At 42.1% G+C, this 9634-nt stretch overlaps 1 protein-coding gene across 1 annotated transcript in view; it reads left to right on the top strand.

Moving 5' to 3' along the window:
* Positions 1-9428, top strand: part of dnajc3a (DnaJ (Hsp40) homolog, subfamily C, member 3a) — a 10933-nt gene extending 1505 nt beyond the window's left edge. Inside the window, exons 3-12 of the mRNA XM_017422591.3 lie at positions 57-181; positions 420-494; positions 2266-2418; positions 2520-2701; positions 2861-2980; positions 3443-3548; positions 3650-3770; positions 7898-8030; positions 8406-8554; positions 8919-9428. Of these exons, the coding sequence (XP_017278080.1) occupies positions 57-181; positions 420-494; positions 2266-2418; positions 2520-2701; positions 2861-2980; positions 3443-3548; positions 3650-3770; positions 7898-8030; positions 8406-8554; positions 8919-9073 (1319 nt within the window). The 3' untranslated portion in view covers positions 9074-9428. The remainder of the gene's footprint in view (positions 1-56; positions 182-419; positions 495-2265; positions 2419-2519; positions 2702-2860; positions 2981-3442; positions 3549-3649; positions 3771-7897; positions 8031-8405; positions 8555-8918) is intronic.
* The last annotated feature ends 206 nt before the right edge of the window (positions 9429-9634 follow it).

Here is a 9634-nt window from a genome sequence, read left to right as displayed (position 1 = left end):
CCCCCCCCCCCCACCCCCACCCAAATCTCATCATAACATCTTCGGCATCTTGTCAGATGGAGATCCTAACAACTACTTGGCGTACTACAGGCGGGCGACGGTGTTCCTCGCCATGGGAAAGTCCAGATCTGCGCTGCCGGATTTGAGCAGAGTTATTGAGCTCAAACCAGACTTCACATCTGTGAGTAGCTTTTATTTTTTTTAAAAAACATTAAACAAAAATACGTTTTCCTCATTGTTTTGTGTCGTCCTGCAGATTTTTTATGTGTGCAAACGCTCACCTATTTGTGGTGTGATTTTGATCTGCTTTCAGCTGCAGCCACAGATGTGCCGGCTCATTGCTCGGCCTCCTCAGCCGTTTTTGATAACTCTGTATTTGCATTAATATGTAAACGAAGCTCTCTGTTTCCTCTCAAAAGGCACGTCTCCAGAGAGGAAACCTGCTTCTGAAACAGGGAAAGCTGGACGAAGCAGAGAGCGACTTCAAGAAGGTGGTGAGTACAGAAAGTCAGGTTTAGTCTGAACTATGACGCCACTAAGGCTTTCAAAAGCGAGGGCTCACCAGGAGGTGTCAGTGTTGATCTGTGGCCAGGTTATGTTGTGAAACTAAATGTAAACACGACTAGTTTTTGACCAATATTAGCCATAACCAATTTAGTCACCTAGCTGATTTTTCTTGTCTTCTTTGTGGAGTCACTTCTTTTTTTTCATTGTCAAATTATGCAAAAAAATCAGTCATGGAGTGTTTTACTGGTCAGATCATCTGCACAATTTTTGGTTGCTTATTTACAAGGTGGATCTGAAACAGGAATCTCCTTTAAAATACAAGATGAGAAAAGTGATGTTAAAGCCATAAAACTTCATGAAACTTTAGGATTGTATTTGTGTTTTTATATGAGTACAACCTGGAGTTTCTGACTGCTAAAGTCAAACTGAGTGGTCTTCATTTCCTACAGCTTAGCTCAAACTGGCTAAAGGTGATAACAAGTGGTGAAGAAGGAACTTTTAAAACATCTTTTAAACAAAGACATTTGCTTGAAATGAAGTTAAAGCACAGCTCTGACTGACCCGTTTTAATTGTCTCTCATTGTTGAAGAGGAGGTCACAGGATTGATCCCCTCCTGCATTTGTCTTCATGAAGGATGCCCACACCAGACGTGTGCGTCCAGACATTTTGAGTTTAACTTTCTGGGTGGCTGTGATAAGAATCCAGGGTTAGGTTTACATCTCTGATGGTGTCCCAGTGGTACAGAAACCTCTACCGAAAATGCTATCGGACTGTTTTTATTCTGCTGTGTGCGTGTGTCCTTGAAACGTTTGTCATTCTGTGACACAAACAACTCTTTAAAATGTGATTTGAACCGCCAAAGCATCAACAACGAATTCCAGACGGAGTTCAAATCATCCCTGAACGTGGCCGAAACCTAAATCTTTAAAAGTCGGATTTGGGAGACCGTCAAGAACGACGGTCCTTCGAATATGGCACAAAACAAACTTTTCAGAGGAAGCTGGAAAGGCCTGATCCTGATGCTGATGTTGTCTCCTCAGTAATCTACATAGATAAATGGGTCGGTGGTGTCAGGACACGCAGACGAACTGCTCTCTTGTGACGTTGTTTGTAGACCGTCTCTTAAAGATTTACATTGAAGAAACTGTCTCTGGACATAGCTTTACTTCAGCTGTACATATTTGTCTGTTGCCACATTTAATTTTATTTAAACACCAACGCCTGGCTCTGTGTTACTCTTTGGCAGTCTATAATGTGATCCTCTAATGTCATATAATCTGGCCATGGGTGAGCGCTGTCCTGCTGCTTCAGCAGTCTACAACTGTGGCCTAATCTAATTCATCACATTTACTGTATGTTTGTCCCTAAGCTGAGCTAGCAGGAAACTCTAAAAGGGCAGCCAGGTCTTTTTTTTTTTTTTTTTTGTAAGAGAGATGCCATTAGCTGAGATTGCTTTTGAAACTATGATGCCCTCAATGATGAGAATGATTACAAAGTAATTGGGTTTTGCTTTGAGGAGGCAGAAGATGGCACGGACATCTCTGCAGAAACTTAAAAAGCTCCTACAGGAGGGAATATATTGGTAAAAGAAGGAAATCCAGCTTTTTGTTTGCTTTGGCTCTCAGTCTACATTTACACTCTCTTCCTCATTTTGTCCTGCCTTCAGACTGAGTGCTTTTCCTCTAGCTGTCCAGATGCATCGCTTTAAATGTGGCTAAAAGTACTCAGAAGTAATGCCTAGCTTTAAAAATGTCCAGCTCAAGTCCAGCCCCAGCGAGAAAGAGGAGAGCGAAGCCCAGAGTCAGCTGGCAAAGTCCGATGAACTTCAGCGGCTGGTGGCGCAGGCACATCGCAGCTTCGGCAGCAAGGACTACACGACGGCGGCTGCCCAGCTCGACAGAGTCATTGAGGTACGAGGCAAACCTTCTCGGTGGCGTCCCTGCAGGCAGGATGCCTTCTTTGCTGCGGTGCGGACGGCATTTTTCTAAGAGCTCTCATTCGCCTGCTGCAGACGTGCGTTTGGGACGTGACCTCGCGCAAGATGAGGGCAGAGTGCTTCATTCAGATGGGTGAGATGGGGAAGGCCATCAGCGACCTCAAAGCTGCGTCCAAATTAAAGAACGACAACACGCAGGTCTTCTACAAGCTCAGCACCATCTATTATCATCTGGGCGACCATGAAATGTCGCTCAGGTAAGAGCCGCTGTTTGTTTTTTTTTCCTACAGATGGTTTTTCTTGTGTTGTTTTTGTTTCTGTTGTTCAGCGTCAGTCGACACTGCAGCACATAGCTAGAATTCTAATAACGATGAATCAATGTTTTCACCTTTCCTACCTCCTCCTGGGACCTGCAGTGAGGTGCGTGAGTGCCTGAAGCTGGATCCTGACCACAAGCAGTGCTTCGGTCATTACAAGCAGGTCAAGAAGCTCAACAAACAGATCCAGGCTGCAGAGCAGCTCATCCAGGAGAAGAGGTGTGTGCTTTTTTTAGTATTATTGTGCGAGGACCAAGTTTAGATCACAGGAATAAAGACATTTTGCCTTATCTTCTATTTCTGAATGACTGTCGGATGTTAAAGTTTTGAGTTGAGACCAACTTTGATGGTTACTTTTGATGGATATGCTGAAGTGCTGAAGGTAAAACCTACTTAAACCGGAGCTCAAATGTGTCAGGCGTTTCTTTGTTCCTGCCAAAGTGAAATAATATGCTGTTTGAACAGCAGGGGTTACATCAGCTGCCGAACAAGTGTTTTTAAATCTTGAAGCACGCCTACTTCCTGCTCGCACAGACAGCCAATCCCACCCGTGTGTGGATGGATGTCGCATCATATTTCACGAGACTGCATGCAGAGAACGAGCGGTGCGACGTTTGTGGGTGCAGTAATCCGCGCTGCTTTCTGCTCACTGAGACACCTACCCGCTTCCCGTCTCTTTAGGTATGAAGAGGCAGTGAGGAAGTACGAGGCGGTGATGAAGACCGAGCCCAACGTGCCCCAGTTCTCCCTGCTCGCCACGGAGCGAATCTGCCACGCGCTCACACAGGCAAGTGCACGACGGCGGAAGTTTCCTGCCCCGCCGTTTTGTTTTTTTTTTAACGAGAAGTTGTGTCCAACCCCTCCACGTTTCGCTTGTGTTCTGCTCAGGACCAGCAGGCGGGCCGAGCCGTCTCGGCGTGCAGCCAAGTCCTCCAGTCGGACCCGGAGAACGTGAACGCGCTGAAGGACCGAGCCGAGGCGTACGTCCAGGACGAGCAGTATGAAGAAGGTAAGCCTGCCAGGTGGAGCCGAGCTGCAACGTAAAATGAGAGCAAGCAAAGAAAACAAACGACAGCAAACACTAAATCCTGAAACTGAGAGAACTGCTCATATATTTTGGAGACAGAACAGCACTTTTTTAGTTTTCGTGACCTCAAGCCTCATTCACCCACTCACACGCTCATCGATCAACAGATCGGAGGTGATGGGAGGCTCGGTGACTTTTAATCACGTAATCAAACCTCCAGATTTCCAAAACTGCTCCTCCTCCTGAGCCACAGCTGCCAAGAACGATGAAAAGGCAAATCCTGACACGTGCTCAGACCGATCCGGGACACCAGCGTCTTCTGTGCAGCCGCAGAAACGCCTCAGTCGCCAAAAAGTGGAACGGGAAGATTGTTTTGTGACTTGTGTCGTCAGAGGCACACTGGTAGACGTGCTTTTTAGTTGACCCAGTAGATTTATTTTATAGTTTTAAGGGATGCTAAAAAACAGCGCAGCAAACTTTCGGTTAAGCCAGAATTGCTGGTAATTGATGTCATTGCAGCAGTTTAACACCAGGGGTCGTTGTAACATTAAGGGACTGTCAGTGAAACTTTATTTCACATCTAATCATGAGAATATATGGTTGCTACAGTCGGCAATAATAATTAGATTTTTTTTTCTTTGGTTGTAAGATATGAATTAAGGCTGTATATAAAGTCAGGGAGTTGCTGCCATCTAATTACGTTCTGCCTCATTAAACTCTGTCCTCTCTGTTCTTTACTGGAGCCGTTTAGATTATTAATCTGAATAAGCCGAGTGAAGCCTGTATGTGAAAACTGATACAGTCAGGGAGCTTATATTATATTTACCTATTTACCATTAGCCAATAAACAGACACATGTTGATTGCGCTTATCTCAAAGTATAATTAGAGCTGGAGGTGAACGTAGTCTCCTGGGAGACTTACACAATGAATATTCTACAAATAAACCTGTCTTCAGCGACAGCGGGGACAGAAATGCATATATATATATATATATATATATATATATATATATATATATATATATATATATATACGCAGCATTTACCGTCTTCCTGGAGAGAGGGTGGATTAGGCTCAAACACCAGTCGATCTGTTGATATTTTACTGAAATAAAAGGATGGTTTAAATCCCTCATCTGATGTTCTGCTGTTGCTTTGCAACAAAAACCAAACAGATTTTTTTTTTTTGGTCAAACTTGGAGTAAACACTTTCTGTTCGTCTGTCGCTTACGTATGTAAAACCATCCCTCCTGTTCTCAGAGTGTTTGAACACCATTTATCCAAATATTGGGTTCTGTAGGATAAATGTCCCCGAAGCACCTCAGTGGATTTTAGTCTGAAAGTCTGATAAATACAATAATTATGACGAGTTGGTTTCTGCTGGCTTGGAAAGAAAAAAAAACAACAACTTTTAAAATGATTTATTGTCCAGTTGTTGTCTTTTAAAGTAGACACTGTAATTAAAGAGGGGGAAAAAATCAAACTATGGCTTTTAGAGCCAGTTATCTTGACAGATTATTAGTGTTTTGTTTTTTTTTAAAGAGAAATATTGCCATCTTCATCTAGTGCAGGGGTTCTCAACGTCGGCTCTTTTGTAGCTTGGACCAAAAATGGAATTATTATATTAACAATCACAACATTTTATTTATATTCCTGCTCAGTTTCATGCAATTAAACAGGGAAAGAGTCGTATTAAGAACACAAGGAGCCAAACACAGTGATCAGTTTTAGTCTTGTAGCCAATTAATTAATCTGACTTCCAGCTGAACGAGTTAATCTTAAACATTTTTCACACATTTGAGGCAAGTTGCTGAAAGAAAAAAAACACAAAGTGCAGTTTTACACACATGGCATAGATTACTATCTTATGAGTCATCAAGATAAGTTTATTTATTTTAAGAAATCGTGACAATAGTTCTGAAAACATTGAGATTTAGAAGAGGCTGCTCAGTCTTTACCTTTTTATTAGATCTTAATAAGTCTCAATTAAATATGCAGCAATTCTTTAAGTTTACTCTAATAATGTATTAGCATGCAAGTCTAAGCTTTATTATTTATTTCCCACAAATATAAAAAAGGGCTCATAGGCCTGTGGAGCTGGTCTCTTACTAATAAATATCAACAAGTTATTATAGATCTTTCATTTGATATAAAAAGGAGTTTTCTTTAGTTCATGTTTGAAACATTTTGTGGCTCTTAACTTGTATTTAAGAAGAAAAAGAGGCAGAAAAGTGTCTCGTTTGGTTGGAAAGGTTGTACACTCCTGCTGCGGTAATTAAAGCAAAAATAAAATTACAGCTCGCTGGCGTTGGCTCGAAATGTGCGGCTCTGTGTGAGCAATAGTCACATTTTATCCTTTGCTCTTTTTTTATTTTAAAGAAAACTACATTTAAGTGAAATGCATATCTGCTCAGACCCACTTAGTGAGAGAGCAACGTTGGATTTTTAGTTTCATGCCAGCCAACGAGTCGGAGAAGTGTTAGTTGTAAAGGTCAATATGCACATAAAGAAAATGGTGGCTATAAAAATAAATGATGACTCAAGGCTGTGTGCTCGTTTTTTTTTAAGTTTCTATCATCTTCAAACAGCCGCAACTTCACCTAATGATCCTATCTATAGCATGCCAGTCAATTATCAGAGCGAGATGTTAAAAACAAGCCCCTGAAACAAAAAATCCAAACGCTGTCATCCTTTCAGTCAAGCCATCCCAAAGTAAAAGGATTACTCTTAAGGCTCCGTCATCTGTGCAGCAGCAGGAGATGTTGGCGGCGCCGAGGCTGCGTTGTCACCAGCGTGGCACAAACACGTCAGCAGGTAAAGGCGGCAGCCCCTCATGTGGGCTTTTAAACTGTCAGCGCACACGGGAGTTTTTAATTCACCTCGGTACGCCTCACAGGGTAAACAAGCCTCAAAGCGCCCCGAACGTGCGCACCCAAACAGCCCGCAGCTCCTGCAGCGGCTTCCCGAGCACGTTCGCAGCGGGAGAGACGCTCCTCGTCAGAAACATCCCAGCTATCAGGACCCCGATCAAGTCGTGTTATGTAGGTCAGATGTTATGTTCTCGTGATGGGAGCAGAACATTCTGGGGACATTTTTCAAATGGAACGACTATTTTCAGCTCTTTTTTTTTTCTGTGAATGGTTTGGGTACATTTCATAGGTCAAAGTACAGTTGTCTTTAATTTTTTTATTGTCTTTGTCTCATATATAGTAATCTACATGCTGATCCCTTAAGACCTTTTTACAAGTTGGCACAATTTCAGAAAGTTTCATATAAAATACCATAATTCAACTTAAGTCCTCTCCTTCTTTTCCCACCAGGTTAAGTTCAGGTCAGCAAACCGAGCTCAGACGAGCGCACTGAAAAGTTTCTATTTGGCCTCGGAACCACAAATGCGCAGCCGATGGAAACCTTAAACTTTAAAAATCTTTTTTTTTTGTTGTTGTCATCACATTAGGATCCGGGCATGATCCAGTGGTGCGAAGAGGGAACGCATTAAATTCGTTCTTGTAGACAAACGTCAATCTGCTGCACGTCGGCACGTACTGTCAGATCAGCTCAAAGCACCAATGCAGCTATGGCACGCAGTGCTTAGAAAGCTCGAGATGCTGTTTTTGTGTTTGGAGTTTAAACAACAAAAATCAGTTCTCATCTGTCGTCTTTTTCTCGCCGTCACAAGCACTCTTTGACCTCCTCCCAGCCAGCAGACGCATTTAAAGCAGCGCAGGTCGTGGCTCTCTGTGTCAGCCAGGCAATAATGTAATTTCCAGGAGGAGCCCTTTTTTTTTTCTCCATCTGTTAACGTGAATCATTGCTGTTTTTATAGAAATGTGACGAACTCTAATTGAATTTAGTTATAAAACCCTTTGCGTGCTGTGCTGCAGCACTTAAAACCGGGCTCTCAGCGCCTCACGCAGCCACAGATCTGCTGCGAGGCAGCTTTGAGCCATCAGACTATTTAATTACTGAAGTCTAACACAATTAAAGGAAACAAACTTTTTTTTTTTTTAACGTTTAAACTCAGTCACAAATTTGCATTCATTGACACTGTCCTAAAACCTTTCTTTATTCACATACTACTTTTTCTCTTTTTTTTTCCCCTTTTCAGCCATTAGAGACTACGAGACCGCCGCAAAACACAGCGAGAATAACCACCAGATCAAAGAAGGTCTGGAGAAAGCTCAGCGACTCCTCAAACAGTCACAGAAGAGGGATTATTATAAGATCCTGGGAGTGAAGAGGTGGGAGCTGATGGCTGGATTCGGGAACATTTTTTTTTTTTTGGGGGGGGGGCTTTTCAGTGATGTCGAGAAACGTTTAGAGTCTGAGAGGAATCTGTCAGGATTGAGATGTTTTTAGTCAGCGGGAGGCTTTTAAGGACTGAGTCAGAAAAAACTGTTTTGCATTCAGGTCTTTGTATTCCACTTAATGAAAACGGTGCTTCCCAAAAAGCTGGACTGCACTTCTTTTTTAGCTCAAAAGCAACACTGAAAAGCCAAATCTGAGCCGATTGTTTGATCTAAAATGTTGTGGTTTAGTGTGATTATGGTTTAGGTTGATCATTACTGCTGTTATCTTTGATAAATGTGCTGATAACATCCTCCTTACGGCTACAGAACCGCTCAGAAGAAGGAGATTATCAAAGCCTACAGGAAACTGGCCCAGCAGTGGCACCCGGACAACTTCCAGGATCCTGAGGAGAAGAAGAAAGCGGAGAAGAAGTTTATAGACATCGCTCAGGCTAAAGAGGTTCTTACTGATCCAGGTAAGGAGTGGCTTCTGTGTAGTCCAGATGGTGTTAGCCGTAAATGTCAGGCTCTTCAGAAGCAGCTGTAAATACTGGAGTACCCTGTCCTTTAAAATGTCTGTCATTTTGGTTGGCATCTTTATTGTGCCTCCACTTTTTTTTTTTTAAATGTTACACAATTGAACAGTTTATATCCATGTCATAAATTAGTCCTGCTTTATAAATATACAATGAAAAAAACTAGTTTGCAAAGCTGTGTTTTCTCAAAGTGTCGCCTGTCATTTCAAGGATAAAAAATAAAAAGAGCTTGAAACTATAGGATGGATACGGTTATGTGAATTTCCTCAGTAGCGATGACCACTTTATTCTGCGTGTTTTCCAGAGATGAGAACCAAATTCGATCACGGAGAAGATCCGATGGATCCGGAGAGCCAGCAGGGTCACCATCATCAGCACTTCCACGGCGGCTTCCAAGGCTTCCAGGGTTTCAACCCGTTTGGCTCCGGGCCCTTTAACTTCAAATTCAATTTCAACTGAGAAGAGCTCTAATCCAGCAGAACTGGAGCAGAATTTTTTTATTATCCTCTCTATTTAAAAGGGAGATCGCTGGCATTTTAAAATATGCCGGTTCGTAACGCGGAGGAAGCGGCGACTTTAATTCACTGACTTTCAATTTAAGATCCAAGACCAGAGGGGGGGGGGTCTGTTGCTACGCTGACAAATATGTGCCTTAAGACGCAGCAAGTTGATTCTGACGTTTAGATTGTTTCGATATATTGCACACCCAAGTATTCACATCCATTCACCAGATTAAAACTGTTCAAAACGACATTACTGTTTTTATATGAATGGATTTTTTTTCCTGAACTGTAAATAAAGAGCTATTTATGTACATGAAGGTTAAGACTGTTATATGAGAGCCTGAAATAGTTTCAGTAAAGATTACTTAGGTTTTTATATAAAAAGATTACACTTCTTAAAGCTTGATTCATACATCCACTGCCTTCCACGAGGACAGAATTTACTGACTGCTTTTTTTTATTTATTTTTTTGTAGCAAAGATTTATTTCTGTTTTCCCCATCAAATGGTAATAAACA

The sequence above is a fragment of the Kryptolebias marmoratus genome, linkage group LG6, assembly GCF_001649575.2.
Source record: "Kryptolebias marmoratus isolate JLee-2015 linkage group LG6, ASM164957v2, whole genome shotgun sequence".
Classification (NCBI taxonomy): domain Eukaryota; kingdom Metazoa; phylum Chordata; class Actinopteri; order Cyprinodontiformes; family Rivulidae; genus Kryptolebias; species Kryptolebias marmoratus.
This window is presented reverse-complemented; position numbering and strand designations above follow the sequence as displayed.